This window comes from Mobula hypostoma, chromosome 11 (assembly GCF_963921235.1).
Source record: "Mobula hypostoma chromosome 11, sMobHyp1.1, whole genome shotgun sequence".
Lineage (NCBI taxonomy): Eukaryota > Metazoa > Chordata > Chondrichthyes > Myliobatiformes > Myliobatidae > Mobula > Mobula hypostoma.
In genome coordinates, this window is record NC_086107.1 from 54,768,767 (window position 1) to 54,789,788 (window position 21,022).

General features: G+C 41.6%; 1 protein-coding gene across 3 annotated transcripts in view; it reads left to right on the plus strand.

Moving 5' to 3' along the window:
- The window catches only part of hps5 (HPS5 biogenesis of lysosomal organelles complex 2 subunit 2), a 69,433-nt gene that overhangs the window by 25,239 nt on the left and 23,172 nt on the right, over positions 1-21,022 (plus strand). For all 3 annotated transcript variants that reach the window (XM_063062099.1, XM_063062097.1, XM_063062098.1), the window contains exons 5-11: positions 4,322-4,514; positions 8,433-8,563; positions 11,005-11,214; positions 15,668-15,739; positions 16,107-16,195; positions 16,734-16,912; positions 20,383-20,541. In XM_063062099.1, the coding sequence (XP_062918169.1) occupies positions 4,322-4,514; positions 8,433-8,563; positions 11,005-11,214; positions 15,668-15,739; positions 16,107-16,195; positions 16,734-16,912; positions 20,383-20,541 (1,033 nt within the window). The remainder of the gene's footprint in view (positions 1-4,321; positions 4,515-8,432; positions 8,564-11,004; positions 11,215-15,667; positions 15,740-16,106; positions 16,196-16,733; positions 16,913-20,382; positions 20,542-21,022) is intronic.

Consider the following 21,022-nt stretch of genomic DNA (forward strand, 5'->3'; position numbering starts at 1 on the left):
CACCCATCTGTTATCTGACGCCTGCTCTCTGGGTGTGACCACTTCAGTAAAAGTCTCATCTGTGAGGTTTTTACCCTCCTGGCCGGCTCTGAGTATCTCCAGCTCCAGCTCCTTGATCTTGTCAGATGAGCAGAAGCTGGGTGCACTTCCCACAGATTTATGAGCTTAAGGAAACACTGAATAGTTTGGATTTGTTCTCCCCGGAATGGAGGAGACTATGAAGGGTTAACTTACTTTATAAGATTTTGAGGTTGGGTAGATAGTAAAAGTTGTTTTCCCATGGTGAGAGGTCTAAAACAAGAGGGCTTGGGTTTGAGGTGTGATGATAAAGGTTTGAAGGGGTTCACACAGAGGGCAATTGAAGTCTGGAACATACTGCTTGAAGAGAAGTTGGAGGCAGATGGTCTCACGGCATTCGTACTAGTACGCTGAGTAAATGGGATTGGTGAGGGAGCTGAAGTGTCTGTTCTGTGCGATATGACCATGACACACTGGCTGCCCAACTCTTAACGTGGGAATTAATTTTCTTCTTCATGATTTTTTTCAGTTTTCCTACAACTGATGTTAGGCTCCTCCCTATCTGATTTCTTGAATAAGAGTGTAGCATTTAAATAACAAATGCATGTGAGATGGATTGAAAAATGTTGATTTTTTTTAATCCATCATTCAATGATGTACCAAGTAAGATTTTTTTTTACTTCAGCACAAAGCTAAATTTTAACTGCTTATCTCTTATGATAGTTAAAGAAACTCGTACCACAATAAATTGTGGATTGAAATGTTTCGTTATAGGGAAAGGGACAAACTTGGGTTGTTTCTCTGGAGTGTCAGAGGCTGAAGTAGTGACCTTATAGAAATACAGTATACAAAATTATAGTATGAGGTGTAGATAGGGTAGATAATCTGAGTCATTTTCCCAGTGTCAAATGCTGCGGCTATAGCTTTAAGATGGGGTGGGGGGGGGTTCAAAGGAGATTTATAAGGCTAGTTTCGATTTACACAAAGAGTAGTAGGTACCTTGAATGCACTGTCAGGGGAAGTGAGGAAAGCAGAAATGATAGCAATGATTCAGACAGGCACGTGAATAGACAGGGAACAAAGGGATATAGGCCGTGTGCAAGCATATGTGGTTAGTTTGGAATCCTGGTCGGCACAGACATTATAGGTCAAAGAGCCTTTTCCTGTACTGTACAATATTTCATTCAGCTCTGATAAAGTTAGTCAGTTCAGCACTGCTGCTTTTTCACCATTACTGTCTCCCATGGTCATGCAAAGTCTTTATTTGCTATTTAAACTAGTGTATGTGCGTAATATTGTATGCATAAAGAAATAGAAACAGGAATAGGCCATTCAGTCATAGGAGCCTGCTCTGCCATTGAGTACAATTGTAACAGCTCCAGGCTTTCCTATGTTCACTTTCTCTGCTCTCCCCACTGCCCTTGATTCTTTTATTAATTAAAAATCTATGCATCTTAGCCTTGAATATATTTAAGGATTCAACCTCCATATCATGGAATTTCAGAGTCTAATAACCCCTTGAAGGAAGATAGTTTTCTTTGCTTCAGTCATAAATGGGTATTCTTAAATGTCTTAAATGGGCTAAGAATATGTTATTCAGTTCTAATTTCTTCCCCGTGGGGAAATGTCTTCCCAGTATTTAATCTTGTATGTTTCAATAAGAGCACCACCCAATCTTCTAAAGTCCATTGAGCATAGGCAAAATCTGTTCAATCTTTCCTCGTAAGGTAATCCCTTAGGGTCATCCAGGTGAACCTTCTTTGAACTACAGTACATATAGTATCTTCCCTTGACTGAAGAATCCAAAACTGTTCATAGTACTCCTAGATGCAGCCATGTCAAAGGGTCATGGAAAGATATTACAGAGAAATAAAATTAAAATGAGAATGTTGGAAATGGGCAGCAATTTGTACAAGACTTGAGATGGAAAGAAATGGATTACCTTACAAGAAAACTTGTCAAATCTGACATACAGAAAGCAAGTTATCTGAAATTATTTGCTATTGAGTTCCATTGGTTACAACGTGATGGTACAAAAGAGGAAGCACTGTTCTTCAAGCCTGCATTGGGACTCATTGACACGTCAAGAGGCCTTAAAGAAGTTAGTCAGACTGGGGAGCATGATGAAGAATTGAAGTAGGGGGCAGCTCAAAGCTTGGTGTCACCCCTATTTACTGAACAACATTGAGAAGAAACTAGGCAAGGAGTAGGTATTTTACTGCTAGGCATCTCATCTTTCTTCTGGAAAGTTACAGCCTTCAGGACTTGTGGCAAATTCAACAATTTCAAGCAACTTGCTTTCCCTGTGTCATAACTCGACTGTTTGGCTGTGAGCTTATTCAATTGTAATATAAACTTAGATTTCCAGCCTCTGCAGTTTTGTTTGATTTTCAAGTAGCGAGTACACATCTGCTTTATTGAGATTTGTCTGTCTCAAAAGAGACCAGCAGAAAACATCTTTGAAAATCAGAGTCCTTATACAAACGTTTGTAATTAGGTAATGTGCCTCTCATAGCAGAGAGAGTAAGGCAGGGCCCAGCAAACAGAATGCATATACTCAACGATCCACACTACACAGTGAGTGAAGAGCCAAGTCTTAAAGGGCTGCACAATGCATTTGTAATTGTTGCATGGTATTGAGAAGAGGATGTGCTACAACTTTTGAAAAGCAATAGGATAGATAACACCCCGGGGCCAGACAGCATATATCCCAGGTTACTCTGGGAAGCAAGGGAACAGATTGCTATGCCCTTGGCAATGATCTCTGTGTCCTCACTGGCTACAGGATTAATGCCAGGTGATTGGAGGGGGGCAAATGTTATTCCTTTGTTCAAGAAAAGGAGTAGGGATAACCCTGGGATTATAGACCGGTAAGTCTTAACTTCAGCACTCAGCAAATTATTGGAGAGGATTCTTTGAGACAGGATTTATGAGTATTTGGAGAAGCATAGACTGATTAGGAATGGTGTTCAAGACTTAGTGAGGGACGGGTCATGCCTCACCAGCCTGATTGATTTCTTTGAGGATGTGACAAAGCATAGTGATGAGCCTGGAGCACTAGATATGGTGTAAATGAACTTTAATAAGACATTTGATAATTTCCTTATGATAGGCTCATTCAGAAAGTCAGGAGGCATTGGATCCAGTGAAACTTGGTTGTGTGGGTACCAAGTTAGCTTGCCTGTTGAAGGTAGTGGGTGGTAGCAGATGGAGAGTACTCTGGCTGGAGATTGGTGACCAGTGCTGTTCTGAGACCCCTGCTCTTTGTGATTTTTTTAATATATATAAATGACTTGGATGAGGAAGTGGAAAGATGAGTTATTAAGTTTGCAGATTAGTGGTTTTGTGGATAGTGAAGAGAATTATCATAGGTTACAACAGGACATTGTTAGGATGCAGATCTGGGCTTAGAAGTGGCAGATGGAGTCCAACCCGGAAAAGTGTGAAGTGAATCACTTTAGAAGGTCAAATTTCAAGATAAGATGCAGGGTTAATGGTAGGATTCTTATCAGTGTGGAGGAACAGGGACCTCTTGGGGTCCGTGTCCATTGATCCCTTAAAGTTGCTGCGCAAGTTGATAAGTTTGCTAAGAAGGCATGAGATGTGTTGGACTTCATTAGACAGGGAATAGAGTTCAAGAGCTGCAAGTTAATATTGTATCTCTGTAAAACCCTGGCTTAGACGACACTAGAAGTACTGTGTTCAGTTCTGGCCACCTCTATAGGAAAGATGTGGAGTCTTTAGAGAGGGTACAGAGGGAATTTACCAAGAAGCTGCCTGAACTAGAGGGCATGCCTTATGAAGATGGGTTGGGTGAACTAGGGCTTTTCTCTTTGGATTGAAGGAGGATGAGAGGTGGCTTGATAGAGGTGTACAAGATGATCAGAGGCATAGATCGAGAGGATAGCCAGAGACTTTATCCGAGGGCGGAAATGGCTAATATAAGGAGGCATAGTTTTAAGGTGATTGGAGGAAAGAATCGGAGGGATGTCATAGGTAACTTCTTTACACGGAGAGTGGTGGGTGGATGGAACGCCTTGCCAGATTTGGTGGTAGGGGCATTTAAGAAACTTAGATAGACACATGGATGAAAGAAAAAATGGAGGATTATTAGGCAGGAAGGGTTAGATTGATCTTAGATTAGGTTAAATGGTCCGCACAACATCATGGCTGAATTGTTCTGTTATTACAAACCTACTTCAGAAACAGGTTATCTGGATAAAGGGTGATTTGTTGTAGGTCGCTATGAAGTAACCCCATAGATGACACAGTCTTCCAATTGTTGGTTTGTTTTCTCTTTCAGCCAAGGTCATGTGATTGTATGGGAGCTGCTCCAGGAACGGCGTGGAAAACCTGAAAGAATTTGCATGTCATCGGAGCACAAAGGAAGACAGGTTACTGCCCTCTGCTGGGATACAACTGCTCTCAGGATCTATGTAGGAGACAATCTGGGAAAAATTTCTGTCTTGAAGGTTAATTCCTCAAAACAGGGAAAGGTTTGCATTCTTTTATTTATTCCCAGCAATGAACCAATTAATGTGTAATGGCATCCACTGTGTACATCTCACACAACGTACACAGTGAAAAGTTTCTAAACCACTCTTGATGGTAAACTCATGAATTGATTCAGTATACAAGCTGTTGTGGCGTGGATGAAATCACCGGAGAGACAAAGCCACTGGTAGATACAAAGCAGCTTCTTTATTTGACACAACAAGGTACAGCAGGCATCATATGGATGGAGACGCTTTAGGTGGAAAGGGCTGCTGGCCCAATGTGGGCTCGATATTTATTTGCTAAACACAAAGGACAATTCCTATTTACGAAGTATAGACAATATTTTCTTTTGAAGCTATATACAAAACATTGCACCTTCTGACTTCATCCTTTCCTCCTGACACCCGCATGTCTGGGTTGGTACTCAGAGCCTTTGGGAGTGCAAGTCAAATTCACAATACATTTATTTGGTATTTTACATACTAACATAGAGGACATTTTATGTTTATAAAGTATAGATAAGGCTGTCTTCGAAACTACCTGTAAACTTCACACTTCCATGCGCAATGTCTGGGCTAGTATTTCGGTATTCACAGCTTTTAGGAAATGCATTGTTGTGAACTCAATCCACAGTACTTTGTCAAACAGAGTACTGGTGACCAAAGTCATTTAAGTGTAAATGAATTATCTACCCAAAAACTCACTCTAACACAAGCTAGTTGATGACTGAGTTCGTTTCTGGCGTGCTGTTAGCTCGCCTCAGTGAGCTTCAGAGCAGTGGCAGTACAGTGCAGTAACCCTTGGTCTATCTTGATTTCTGATGCTGTCTGTAGTCATGTGGGTTTTTTCTCTAGGTATTCTGTAATTTTCCCCAAAGTTCCAAAAACATGCTAGTTGCTATGGTAATTGCTTCTGGGAGATTACACTTAGTACAGGTGGCTGATGGTGGAATTGGTGGGTGGCAGGGATTTCAGTGAATATCTGTGAGAGATTTGGTTACCAGGAAAGCAGTGGAGGAATGGAATTGCTCTGTGAGACAACATAGCATTGATGGGCCAAAGGGCTTCTTTTTATGTTTTATAAAATATGGAAAACGAGCAGGAGATTTAGGGAGGTGAGGTCAGCTTAGATCTCTGTTCTGATTATTTTTAAAGTTTTCTATTGATAACTGCATGTGTAAGAAGTTGCTGTGTAATACCCACATTTTGAAGAACACGTCATGAGTTATTATTATGATTTGCTGAATTATGGCCATTTAAGTATGAGTTATTGCATGTAGAAGAGTAAGAAGCAAGGAATTGGTGCTTTAGGGAGAAAAAGGGAAATAAAAAATTGTTGGTCTGCAATTTGACAGCAGTGGGAACGTGCAATCTTGAAGGGGCAAGGTTAGTGTTTTATTGGGTTGGAATAATCATAAGGGTCAAGCTGGATTGAGTCATAAAATGGGATGTTGCTTAACAAATAAAAAGTTTATTTATGTGTTTGAAAAGGACTGTGGCCATTGAATTTGCAAGGGCTTTAAAAAAAAATGTTAAGCAAACTTTCACTGCTGCTATCTTCCACTCATGTTATGTCCCACTTTTACTTTGAAAACCTCCTCGTTAAAGAGTTATTGCACTTAGTGAAGGATATAAACATAAATGAAGAAAATGGCAGGTAAACAAGGATGTAGGAGTGGCAGGTTTAAGTTGTATCATTAAGAGGGTAGGAAAACCTGGAAAAAATGAGTTAAAGTATAAGCTGTCACGTAGAAGTTATTATAGAACATAGAAAGGTACAGCACAGGGAACAGGTGTTCCAGCCCACTGTGCATGCTCTGGTCATGATACCAATCCAAGAAATCATAACTGCCTCCATTTGCTCTGTCTCCCTCTACTCCCTGTCTGTCTAAATACTTCTTAAACAATGCTCTCGTACAGTATCTGATGATAACATCTCCTCTGACACTGTAAACACTTACGATTCTTTGCAAAAATTAAAACACTTGCATCACATATCCCCTTTAAGCTTACGCCCTCTGGTATTTGACCTCTATTTCCATTCTGGGAAAAAGACCCCACCTACGCCTCTCATTACTTTATAAACTATCAGATTGCCCCTCAGCTTTTGATGCCACAGTGAAAACAATCAGTTTGTCCAACCTTTCCTTGTAGCTTATGCACTCCAATCCAGGCAACATCTTCTGCACCTTCTTCAAAGCTTCATCCTTTATCTTTCCTATAGAATAGTGACACAATATCCAAATGTGCCCTAACCAAAGTTTTAAACAGCTGTAATGTGGCTTGCCAACTTTTATACTGAGTGCCACAATTGATGATAGCAAACGTGCCATACAGCTTCATTGCCATCCTGCTCCCTTGTGTTGGCACTTCTGGGAGGCTATGGACTTGTACTTCAATATCTCTCTCTACGCCAATGCTCCAGAGGGTCCTACTATTTAGTGTATACTTTCTGCTTGCATTTGACTTCCCAATGTACAACACCTCACAGTTGTCCATTTGTCATTTCTTCACCCAAATTTCCAACTGATCAGTTTCCTCTTGTATAAGTTGATAAACGTCTTCACTATCCATAACTCCAACAATTCTCATGTTGCCTCCAAACATTCTATTCTGACTACATACATTTATACCCAGATAATTTATATATTATCACAAACAAGAATTCTCAGCACTGATTCTTGCAGAACACCATTATTCCCAAATTTCCAGGGAAACACCGTTCCACTGTTTCCTTTTGACATCTATGATCAAGCCAGTTTTTGTATTCAGTTTACTTTATGTCTCAATCTGGGGCTTCCTATAATGAGACTTTTCCGAAGGCCATGCAGACAATATCCATGGGCCAACCTTGATCGGCATTTTTCATTATTTCCTCAAAAAACTCAAATCTGCGAGACATAAACTACCCTAATAAGTTCCAAATGTGTGTCAATCTTGACCTGAAGAATATTGTCCAACAATTTCCCTATGCTGATGTGATCCTCACTCTCCCATGATTACCTGGTTTGTCACTGTTGTCCTCCTTAAAGAAAAGGATGCTTTTCGGCTATATCCCAGTCTTCTGAGACCTCCTCTGTGGAAAATAGGATACAAATATCTCTGTCAAAGCCCCAGCGTTATCTTCCCTTACTTTGCTCGATACTTTGGAGATGAACTCCTATCAGGTCCTGAGAACTAATCCATCTTAATTTTTCACAATTCACACAACACTTAATGTCAAGATGGCCTAAAGTATCAACAGTCCTCCTAAACTCATCATTGTCCATGTGATTCTCTTCTTTTTGGTGAATGCTGGTGCAAAATCTCCTTAAGGACTTTGCCTACCTCTACTGGCTCCATATGTAAATGCTACTGTTGTCCTTGAATGGGCCAAACCTTCCTCTTGCTATCTCCTAATAATATAGTTTTATGATTCAGAGCGACTATAGATGTGATAAGGAATTTCTTTGGTAATTTAAATTATATTTAGAATGTTATTTGTAGTAAATGGAGTTATACTTCAGAGGTGTGAGAATGTACTTGTCTAAAGTATGGACTCTGAAAGGAAAATACTTCAGAAACAGGGAATTTGAAATCAAATAGAAAGTGCAGGAAATACACAGGAGATTAGATAGCATAGTGTCAGTGTTTCAGGTTGATATTTCATTAGAACTGGCAAAAGTCAGCAAAAAGGAGTTTTGAGATATGACACAGTGAGTCCTGATGAAGGGTCTCAGCCTGAAATATCAACTGTACTCTTATCCATAGATGCTGCTTGGCCTGCTGAGTTCCTCCAGCAATTTGTGTCTGTTGCTTGGATTTCCAGCATCTGCATATTTTCTCATGTCTGAGGGTGGGAAGTGTTGGATTGGACAGATTGCTGCTGCTGGGACCATTCAAATCCACTTCAACAATTGCTCTCTTATTCTAAATTAGGCTGCGGTATTTGTGATGTTTCCAGTTCAGGTGATTACAACAGTGGACTCGCGAGTGGTGCAGCTTGACTACCTGGAGGGCAGGTTGCTGATCTCCTCCCTCACTCGTTGCTATCTATGCGACACAGAGAGGTATTTGCTAGAATTCCACTTACAATGGGACCTTGATTATTGGTCTTTGCGATTTTAGTCATGTTTGTACTGTGAGTCAGGTCCTTTCTGAAGGGGAGAAGTCAGAGTGAGAAGGTGGGGGAGGGGAGGAAGAACTACAAGGTAGCTGGTGATAACACCCTCTTACTCTGACTTCTCCCCTTCCTTTCCGGTCCTGATGAAGGGTCTCGGTCTGAAACATTGACTGTTATATTGACTTCCCTAACTTCTGTTAATGCCCCTCCTCCCCTTCACACCCCAGCCCTTATTTATTTATTTAATCTCTCTCTCTCTCTCTCTCTCTCTCTCTCTCTCTCTCTCTCTCTCTCCCCTCCTCTCTCTCTCCCCTCCTCTCTCTCTCTCCTCTCTCTCTCTCCTCCTCTCTCTCTCTCCCTCCTCTCTCTCTCTCCTCCTCTCTCTCTCTCTCCTCTCTCTCTCTCCTCTCTCTCCTCCTCCCTCTCTCCTCTCTCTCCTCCTCTCTCTCTCTCCTCTCTCCTCCTCTCTCTCTCTCCTCTCTCCTCCTCTCTCTCTCCTCTCTCTCCACCTCTCTCTCTCCTCTCTCTCCTCCTCTCTCTCTCTCCCTCTCTCTCTGTCTCTCTCTCTCTCCTCCTCTCTGTCTCCCTCTCTCCCTCCCTCCCTCCCCTTCTCACTATAACTTCTTGCCTGGTCTCCACCCTCTGGGCTCCCCTCCCCACTTCTCTCTCTCCCCAGGCTTCCCATCCCATGAACCTCTCCCTTTTCCAGTCTGGTATCTCTTTTGCCAGTCAACTTTCCAGCTCTTAGATCCATCCCTCCCCTCCTGTCTTCTCCTATCATTTTGGATCTTCCCCTCCTCCTCCTACTTTCAAATCTCTTACTATCTCTTCTTTCAGTTAGTCCTGACGAAGGGTCCCAGCCCAAAATATCAACTGTACCTCTTCCTATAGATGCTGCCTGGCCTGCTGAGTTCCTGCAGCATTTTGTGTCTGTTACTCTGAATTGTCTTACTGCTTAAACTTTGTCAACTACCCGTGACAAATATGACCGTGTTTTGAGCACACGCATGCAAATGAAACTATTTAAAAACTGTTCGCGCCAAGCATGATGTGTCTAATGGCTGGGCAAGTGCATGCAACTGACACTCATTAGAAACTGTTCTGTAGCAGTATTCTGCCCCAATTAAGCAGCATAGTGTCCAAATGAATCCTGCTATTTTCTCAATTAGTTATGTTCTTTAAGAGTTATCCCAAATACGTGGCTGATGGTATAGAAAGTGATGGTATTTGTGGCTTTCCCAGTAACTAACTTCGGCGAAGTCAGAGTGTGTGTGTTACTGCCCATTACACCGCTGGCATTTAGGGCAGCAATAAAGGTCTTCCATCTCTGGCGGTGTTCAGGGTTTCCTTCATCACGTCAGTACCCTTCCTCTGGGTTTTCACTACTGTCAGTCACTCAAGTCCCAGCTGGAGACTCAGGAATACCGTCACACTCAGATGTAGAAGGATTCTTCATTGCTGTTTCTGAATCAGAATCAGGTTTATTGTCGCTGGCATATGTCATGAAATTTGTTAACTTAGCAGCAGCAGTTCAATGCAATACATAATATAGAAGAAAAGAATAAATAAATTACAGTATATGTATATTGAATAGATTAAAAACCGTGCAAAAAACAGAAATAATATATATGAAAAAAGTGAGGTAGTGTTCAGTTTTGTTTTGCCAGTCAGTGTTGTTAGCCCTGAGCTGAACCCTTGGTGGACCACTCTTAGTCTGGCCTCTACCCTTTGACCTTTTTGGCAGGGGTGACCCTACTAAGAGCCAAAGCATAAAGCCAACACTGCTCTCCGGGTCATTGACCCAAACCATACAAGGTTGTGTTACCTTTAGAGGTTGATATCATTGACCAGGATTGAATCTGGAGCCTCCCTTATGTGCATAATTTCTAACCAAACCTGTTTATGTATTTAACTAATGTTTTATATAGTTTCATTGAACTTTGGGTATTCTGCATTGTGGAGTTACTTACTATTTTGGACAATTTGTGTTGTCAGATAAACCACTGAACTGGTCAGCTTTCTTGTATTGTGAATCAGAATGTGAAGATCAGAACTTCCATTTCTATTCAGAGTCAGTATCTAACTTCTGTGTGCAGCATGCTGATAATTCCAGTATTCTTTCATGGAAGCTGGCCCTCAAGTGGAAAAGCTGTAACGTAAAAAGACTTAAAATGGAACAACTGTTACTCTAATAGAAATAAAGTTAAGGAAAACAAGGCACCAAAAATAGCTCTGAATAGACAGGAGTATGAGTGATAGTGTATCAGTACATTAAAAATTTAAGTTGAGTGGTTGTAACAGGTTATAATTACAGTCAGTGTTGAAGGCATGAGAAATGAAGAGTTGGATGTAATTGGATTTAATCCACAAATACTTTTTGGATAACAGAGAGAAGTTCTGGAAAATTGGAAACAAGGAGCGAGATGGAGAATTTGGAGCCTGTTTCTTGCCAGGCACAAAGACTATTGGAACCCCACTCATCTTCTGTGCACGTCCTGGTTCACGGATGTGGGAAGTGAACTTCGAAGGGGAGGTGCTGAGCACGCACCAGTTCAAACAGCTGTTGGGTACACCTCCACTTCCCATCGTCTCCGTTAGGTATTTGTCTGACATGCCTCTTCCTTCGCTGTCGTTTCTCAGCCCAATATTTTCATGAACCTAAAAGGAGACTATTCAGGCTATGCCATCTCTCAGAACAATCCCTGCTTATTTTCTTGTAACCTGTTCTCTCTCATATCCCCATTAATTCCCCTCCTATAGTTCACCCCCACGAGAGTCAATTTACAGTGGTTAAATAATCCAACAATTAGTCTGTATTTTGATTTTGAAAAAAAAACACAGATCACCTGCAGAAACCCGTATGTTCAGAAGGAGAACTTGCAACCTCCACACAAACAGCAGAGGAGATCAGGATCGAATGTGAGGCAGCACCACCAAATGGTGGCACTCTAAAGCTGATGATTCCCCCCCCCCAACTTTATTTACCACTACTTGCTTATTGCTCTTTGATGGATGTGTCTTACAAAAGCTGCAGTTCGCAGTTGTGAAGATCTTAATTCAGAATCCCTAGATTTTTGGAGAAGTGAGGTTCAGATTTTCACTACTGCTTGCCCAGTGGGGAAGTAACACATCCATTTTGATATAAATATGGTATTAAATTTGTGAACTTTTATTCTCGATTTCATAGCAAATATGTTTTCTGATCATTGGTGTCCAGAATTGAATACTGATACAGTACAATCAAACAGAAGTTTAATAGAAGCGTCACCTTTTTCATATTTTTGAATTCTAATTCACTTACTAAACCTTCTCTTGGCCTTTTCCATTCCAGTTTGTCTGTGCCGAATCTCAAGAAGATTATCCTTAATTTTTCTACCTCCACCAGTATATTATCCTTTTAGTTAGTGGGCCTGTATTACTTTAAGTCACTATGTTGATCCAAGCCATATTTTTCTTTGGACGGTGTAATGTTTACGTAAAACTCTGTTTCTTTACCCACATCAATTTTTTTGTTGTGAAAATTTGAATTTCTAGTCGTGGGGGAGAGCAGTTTGTCTCATTTTGCTAATCGGTGAATCTCTTCTTTTTCTACTCAATCTCTTATCTCCCAATCCAATACCAATTATTGCAAGATTAGCTCTAATTTTTTGATTTGCATATATCTTGTGCAAACCCTTATCAAATGCCTTAAAGAGTTCCATTAGAGCTGCCCCTAGTTGTTCCACCATGATAGTAATTGCCTTTAAAATTCAACTTAATTATTGGTAACACATTTTGCAAATCCATGCTGCACCATTCATTCCAGCTGATATCCGTCCATGTGGTCATTCACTCACAGTCTGATGGTTGAGAGATTTCAGTCACTCCTCTAAAATTGACATTAAACTGAACAGATTCATAAGCATAGTTACCAATTTTCTCCCTCTTTCATTAATAGCATTAAATTTTCCAAAGCAAAAGTCAGGTAACAAAAGAAAGGGCTTTGTCAAATTAGTTTGAAATTTTCACATCCTTTGGTCACCCATCTCAGTATCCTTTGTAAAACCACAGCAAAATAGTGCACAAATCACAACTATTGAGACCAAGCAAATGCTTCTTACCAGTCAATTTTTATAATGTGTGTTTTATAATTCTGATTTGTTGCCCCAAATGTCTTTTGAACTATCTGCCAGCTTTCTCAGCTGTCTGTCCTGTAACCTTTTACTATTCATCATTTCCAAAATCAAATTGCTGCATATACTGGAAGCTGAAAATACCGTGAGTACTCAACTGGCCATGCAGCATCACTGCAGAGAAAAACATAATTAGTGTTTCAAATTGATTTTCTTGCATCAGACTGATGAAGCTACCATCACCTTGAAAAGCTATCCCTGTTTTTCTTTCTTCTCTACCACCACCCTCCTCTGTCTGGCAGAACTGGTCCTCACCCTCAACAATTTTTCCTTCGGTTCCTCCCACTTTCTCCAGACTTGAAGGGTAATGACAGGCTCCTGCATGGGCCACGGCTAAGCCTGTCTCTTTGCTGGCTATGCAGAACAGTCCTTGTTCCAAGCCTTCCCTGGTAATGGTCCCCAACTCTTTTTGTTGATGACTGCATTGGTGCTGTTTCATACGCCCATACTGAGCTTGTCAATTTCATCAACTTTGCCTCTAATTTCCACCCTGACCTTAAATTTATTTAGTCCATTTCTGACACCTTCTTCCCCTTTCTTGATCTCTCTGTCTCCATCTCTGGAGACAAACTGTTGACTGACACCTTTTATAAATCAACTGATTCTGTTATCTTGACGATATCTCTTCCTACCCTGACTCCTGTAAAAATAGTATTCCCTTTTCTCAGTTCCTTTGCCTCCATTGCATCTGTGCCCAGGATGAGGTTTTCCTCTTCAGGACGTAAGAGATGTCCTCCTCCTTCAAAGAACGGGGTTTCTCTTCCTCCACCATTGATGTAGCCCTCACTTGTATCTCCTCCATTTCCTGAATATTCACACTCATCTCATCCTCCTGCCCTCTTAGCAGTGATAGAGCCCTCCTGGCACTTATTCCTACAAGCAGCCAAAGACCTACACCTATCCATTCACCTCCATTTGGAGCCACAAACGGTCCTTCCAGGTGAGGCAACACTTCACCTGTGAATCTGATGGGGTCATCTATTGTATCTGGTGCTCCCAATGTGACCTCCTCCACATTGGTGAGACCTGTCATCAATTGGGGGACCTCTTTTTTGAGCACCTCCACTCCATCTGTCAAAAGCCGAACCTCCCACTGACCAAACATTTTAATTACGATTCCCAGTTCCAACATGTCAGTCCATGGCCTCCTCTTGTGCCAAGATGAGGCAACCCTCAGGGTGGAGGAGTAACACCTCATATTTCATCTGGATAGCTTCCAACCTGATGGCATGAATATCAATTACTCCTTCTGGTGGAAAAGAAATTCCCTTCCTCTCCCCTCCTCTTCTATCTTACCTCTTCTCCTAACCTGCCTGTCACCTCTTCTTCCCCCCACCCCCACCATGCCCCTCCTTCTTCTCTTTCTCCCATGGTCGACTCTCCTCTCCTATCAGATTCCTTCCTCTCCAGCCCTTTACCTTTCCTACCTACTTGGCTTCACCTATCACCTTCCAGCTATCCTCCTCCCTGTTCCCCACCCTTTTATTCTGCCATCTTCTCCCTGCCTTTCCAGTCCCTAATGAAGGGGTCTTGGCACGAAATGTCAACTGTTTATTCATTTCCATAGATCCTGCCTGATCTGCTGAGTTCCTACAGCATTTTGTGTGTGTTGCTCTGCTTTTCCCTATAGATCCTGTCTGACTTGTTTACCAGGCGTTCATTACTCTTGTACTGTCTAGCCATCTTGCCTTTGTTTCTGTTACAAGATTTATGGCACTTACTGGTCCAGGCCCTAACCCAGACGGTTCCTTGGGATTTTATTTATTGTATTGTGGATAAATTTGAGTTACTTTTGTACAGAATGAAAATGCAAGCTGGAGGTCTTGATATAAAACAAAATCAAATTTGCTGATTACTTTTATCCTGACATTCCTGGCTCCCGATCTCGACAAATCCCAACAGTTGAATAAAACCAAGTATTGTTTGGTTTCACTCAGCTGTTTACCTCAGGATGATGCTGGTCTTGTAATATAAAATATTTCACACTGTTTTTCTATCTGTTCCCACTCCTAATCATTTAATTATTATTGCAATGATGAATTCAAAACTGACCTCAAGGGCCTTAATGAGTCTGTGATATCTTTATATGTATTCTTCACGGTAATTTCAGTTACACTCTCAAGGTTGACTCTCACTTTGTGGGTAATTTTTCTGTGTAATGTGGCATCAGGTGCTGAATGAAATCTAAACATTTAACATTTGCTGAACATTTCTTGGGCCGGCTGCTGGTGTAGTGACATCAGCACTGGACTTCAGACTTGAGTTCAAACCCAGCTGGGCTCCAACCTGGGCAGCAGCAGTATTTGCATGAAGATAGGCCTGGCAACCTACTTCCATACCTTGCCATGAGGTCACAAAGAGTCAGACTTGACTTAACGACTGAACAACGAGCTGTTCCTAGCCACAGACACAGAGTATATTGCTTATGTTTGTGTTGAAAGTGATTTATACAGTCTGCTTCTTTCAGTATTCCACCTGCCCTGAAATACATATTTGAAATAGATTCAACAGTAATGGACAATGTGAAGTGTGTACACAGATGACAATAGTCAGTTTAGCTGTGATCAAAGTAGATTCCTGAATATGGCCAACCAAAAATGGCTCACCCAACCCAAGCATTGGAGGTGCTTCAAAAACAATTTTGGTGAATCCCTAGAGGGGATGCTCTCTATATCAAAGTACGTGGGACTTGGTCTTGGCCTGAAACGTCGACTGTACCTCTTCCTAGAGATGCTGCACTTTGATGTGTGTTGCTTGAATTTCCAGCATCTGCAGAATTCCTGTTGTTTGTGTTGTTTGGGGCTTTTTATGTTTTCTGTCCTTGTTATTTTTTTCTTTGCAGTTTGGTACATTCAAAAAGGTATTCCTTTCCTTTTCAGAACTGAGCTACAATACAAACGGACATCCTGTTCTCCACAATCTGTCTCTTTTCCCAGACTCTTGTGCTTGAGGTGAGTATTAGAGAATAGAATATTATTTACTTATTTGTGTATTGAGATACAGCACAGAATAGGCCTTTTCGGCCCTTAATGTTGTCCAAATTAATGTTAGCCTAATTACAGGACAAGTTACCATGACTAATTAACCTACTAGCCGGTATGTCTTTGGACTGTGGAGGAAACCGGGGCACCTGGAGGAAACCTACATAATCACGGGGAGAACATACAAGGTCCTTACAGGCAGCGGAGGGAAATGAACCTGTACTGTAGAGCATTGTGCTCACAACTACGTTACTGTGTCGCCCCAATGTAGCAAAGACCTGTCAATAGTTATTAGACAAACCTCAACAACTGGACTTTCTTTTTTCCCCTCCAACAGTGATAATTATGTTGTAAGCTGGACAGACCGGGGGATTTACGTTTTTATTCCACAGTGTGTTCAGGTGCTTATCTGGAGCGAGCTAAAAGGTACGACATTGTGTTTGGTTACCCGGCACTTTCATTTAGTGTTCTGGTGCTTTCTTTTTGCAGCCCTTTAATGAATTGTGAGCATGCATCTTATCCTCTCCTTGTGTCTTGAGAGGTATCATTCACTTGTACAGGGAGACAACTACTAGCGCTGAGGATTCTTGAGACATGAGTTCAGGTTTTAATTGACTGCATTGATGGAAGGTGAAGCACTGGTCCCAGCTTTCCTTCTTTTAAGTACTGTTAGAGGATTGCCGGTGTAAGGCCCCTGGAAATTCTGGGTAAGATTTAAGTACTACTGACGACTGGGAGCTTCAGCTAATGGGACCCATGCATGCCTGCTAGATTATTTTGGGCATAGTGAGAGCTATGGGAAAATCAAGCATGTTTTGGCACTACACTATATTAAGGTTTTGGGCACATTGTCATATTCTCAGGCAGGGTGTAATCACTACTCCTAAAAACATTATTTTGGAAGGCTCAACAGTTTCCTGAGCTACAGGCTCCCTTTCATCTGTGATTTGTCTTCACTCTTAAGATGTTCAGAATGTGACCATCTTCAAAAACAAACTGTTGTGTCTCCACGGTGACGGGCGGATAACTCACCTATGCCTACTGTCAGCGGAGAGGTGTATCGAGCGTCTCCTTCGGCTGGACATCTGGACCCTGGCTGCACAAGTCTGCTGCCTCTTCCAGCATTCCATTATCCTGAGCAGGGTGAGTGTACGCCGTCAGATCACCAATCTTGGCCTCTTAAAGGTGTACAGAGACTTTCACATCAGTATCAGGACATCCCAATGGTCCCTCCAACGAATGAAGTGATTCCAAAGTTTGTTTATTGTTGCATGTAGCATATAACTCTCAGCCATCATAATATGATGAGTTATTTTTACGTTTATTGGGAGATATACAATATATTGCTTGGACACTGAGTTGACTGGACACCAAGTTTAACGTCAATTGAAAAATGGCAATTTTGACAGTAACACACTCCACAATATTACACTGTAGCAACAAAACCAGAAATATTGGAAGATCTTAGCCAGAAGAACATCATCCTTCTTCTAGAAATATGGCTTCCCCCTGCCATTGTGAATAATCACCCACATTTCCTCTATTTCGAAATGATTGTTCTCAACCCTTACCCCAGCCAGAATAAAGAGTTCCCTAGTACTTGCTTTCTCATTCAATGTACACTTCACGTCGATGTTTGATGTGCTGTGTGTTCAGAGATGCTCCTCTGCACACCAGTATTGTAAAGCATGGTTATTTGAGTTAATGTCACCTTCCTGTCAGCTTGAGCTAGTCTGACCTCTTATCATCAAGGTGTTTTTGCCCACAGAGCTGCTATTCACTGAATATTTTTTGTTTATTGCACCGTTATCTGTAAATCTCCTGGCATGGAAATCACAGGAGATCAAAAGTTTCTGACGTACTCAAACCACCCTGTCTGGCACCAGAAATCATTCAATGGTCAAAATCATTTAGATCACATTTCTTCCTCATTCTGATATTTGTTCTGAATAACAACTAAACTACTTGACCATGTCTGCATGCTTTAATGCATTGTGTTGCTGCCACATGATTGGCTGATTAAATATTTGCATTAACGAGCAGGTGTATCTAATAAAGTGGCCACTGAGTCTATAATCCTTCACTATTTCCGCCAGCTCCAACATGATCCCAACACCAGTATCACCCTCCTCTTCCCTTTGCTTTCTGCGTGTTCTGTGGATTCCTTGCGTCATAGCTCTTCCACCCCCATTCATGGGATCTTCCCTTGCTGTTAGAGCAGATGGAACATCTGTCCATTCACCCCTTCTCTTCCTCCATTCCAGGGACCCAAATAGTCATTCCAGGGAAGTAGCAATTCACTTACCTTTTCAATTTTGTCTGCTGTGTTCAGTGTTTGCAGTTTGATTTCCTCTACACTGGAGAAACCACATGTAGATTGGGGAGATTCAAAGCTTTCAATAGGTACATTTAATGTCAGAGAAATGTATACAATATACATCCTGAAATGCTTTTTCTTCTAAACCATCTGCGAAAACAGAGGAGTGCCCCCAAACAATGAATGACAGTTAAATGTTAAAACCCCAAAGCCCCCCCCAAGCTCCCCCCCCCCACATGTAAGCAGCAGCAAAGCAACAATCCACCCTCCCCCACCAGCAAAAAAAAAGCATCGGCGCCCACCGCCAAGTACTCGTGTGCAGCAAAGCATCAGCAAAGACACAGACTTGCAGTACCCCAAAGACTACTCGTTCACCCAATATTCAACATACCACAGGCTCTCTCTCTCTCTCCCTAGTAAGGGAGAAAGAAGTGTCTCTGTTTCACAGCGAGAGGGGAGACATAACAAACAACTCGCTGATTAACGACGTTAAAAGTCCATTGCATCACTTTTTCCGAGCTCTGTGCCCAAAGAACTCGGGTCCCTGGGCACACAGCCAGAGTTCTTCCGTCTCCCATGACACACCAATTTCCTGCAGAGACACTGGCCTTTGGTCCACCCATCTCCAGAGCCACGAGATCCTGGAATGCTGAAGGCAAGCTGACCACCTTTGCGCTCACTTCCACTCTAACCTCTCAGTGGCATCCTGCACTATTACAAAAATGTAAGCTCAAATTTTCTTTCATCTTTTAAAAAAGAGTCTGGCACATTGTAGCCTGTAGTGCTCAATATTGCATTCTCCAGATAAAACTTAATCTTTCTGTTTACATCTGGACTTGTCATTTGTACATGCCATTACTCTCCCCGTTTTCATTTGTGTATTTGATGTACTCCAGTCGGACAGAGCTCTTGACGTTACCCAGACCTCTCAACATCACCAACAAGCCACCACATCGCTCAGACATCACCAAATCTGCAACACACTACACAAACGTAGGATCTTACCTGTCTGTTCAATGGCTGTCCATCAATGCATCTGACTGCTGACATTCCCTTTGTTCCACTATTACAGTGAGCCAAAATAATCAACACCTGATGGTCAGCTGACAACCAATCCCAGGCTGAATTTCACTAATTGGTCGTTGTTCCCATCAATGTCTTGAATGTTCTTGAGTAATCCATTGAAATAGTTGTGCTTTGTGATTTTTGTAGTTGCATGGTTTTACTGAATAAAGCTTTATTTCACGTTTCGGCTTAGTTCTGTCTCCTGGCTTTGAGTCTCATCAGTAGTTATAGATGAGCAAACACAATGTCCACCGGTTGCTTTCTTTCACATTTATTACTGAGACTGTTGTTTTCTCTCTTTCTCAGTACTGTACAGTTAAACGGCCTTGGATCTGAAATGTTAACCTGTTTCCCTTTCCATAGATCCTGCCTGACCAGCTGAGTTTTCCAGCATTTTGTTCCAGATTCCAGCATCCATCGGTTTATTTGTTTTACGAAACTGCAGCAACGTTGCAGTCTCTGAATTGAGATCAAATCCACAACTTTCTGATTTAAGTGAGAGTTTTATCAATGAGAAATGTAAAAGTCTTTGAAATATTGCCAGATTGATGTGTTGTTGAGGATTACTTACCATATATAAGATTTGTTTTTTGGAGCTCCAGTGATTTCTGTTCTAATGTGGGAGTTTTGTATTAGCCGCTTCCTATGTGAACATTGCAGGTCCCTCCACTTTACTCCATTTTGGAGTTACCTTACCTCCCAGAGAACTGTTAAAATAGTAGCCCTTGTAATTACATCACCACTCCCCATCCACATCTGATGCTTCATCCTGCAATTCCTCACCCAAACTCCCACACTCTGCCTTGCCATTTAATACTGGCTTCATTTCATACATCAGCATTTCCCATCAGTGTATTCCAATTCTGGAAGTATTCATGAGAATTCCTTAGACTTAATGACTTGATAAGAAAAGGCATTTAATCTCTTCCAAGTTTCAAGTGGGTGACATCTTGATGTGAAATTATAAATCAAGTTCTAGATTTCACCCATGAGACGAGATATCCTCATGACATCTATTTTACAAAGCTCACTCAGAATCCAGAATCCAAAGCAGGAAGGAACGTGTAATGTATGTAAAGTGAGCATGTGCTCGCAGTTACGTGGATAGAATTACTTTGAAAGTTAAACAAGACCCAGCAGGGAAAGTGAATAAAAAGTGGAGATCCTGTTTTAAGTACGAGCCATTTCACCTTGTGCCTGTTGACCTTATTGTTGGTGTTTGTTTCCTCAGACCCGTAAACTGTTGCCCGTGGATAGATTAGAACATCTGAAGACACAGCTGGATTCAGCCACCCAGAGCCACCTTATTGCCCGCTTAGAGGAGATCTTGCTAAAGCTGGAGCCCTTTGACTCAGCCTGTAGCAGTCGTAGGAGCAGCTTTTCTTCTCACGTATGTTCTTTGTGATGATCATGATCTTGCATACGAGCAAAATGTTCGTGCAGGTTGTCTGTTGAGATTGTGGGCGCTAGGTTCCATGAGCTGGAGTGACAGTGGTGTGGCTCCACACAGAAAGGAATGGACCATGTTAATCTTGATGCTCTTTTTAACAAAATTTCAGTTTTAGAATTGGCTTAACAGGTAAATGAACACCCAACTTGTTACTAGGTTAATAGTTTTTTTGAGAGATTGTCCTCTCTCCAGAACAATTGATGTTCATAACTTAGCTGCCTGCTGGCATTGGAAAGTAGCCTTTCCAAGAGATGTTAGCACTAAACTCATTGTCTGTGTTTGCCATGCAGAATGATTGATGGAATGATGCATTAGTGCCCAAGGAATTTGCGTGCACCAAAGGTACAGCACAGGAAGAGGCCATTTGGCTCACAGTGTTGTGCTGAATCAGCTAAAAAGCAAATCAAAAGCACCCAAACAC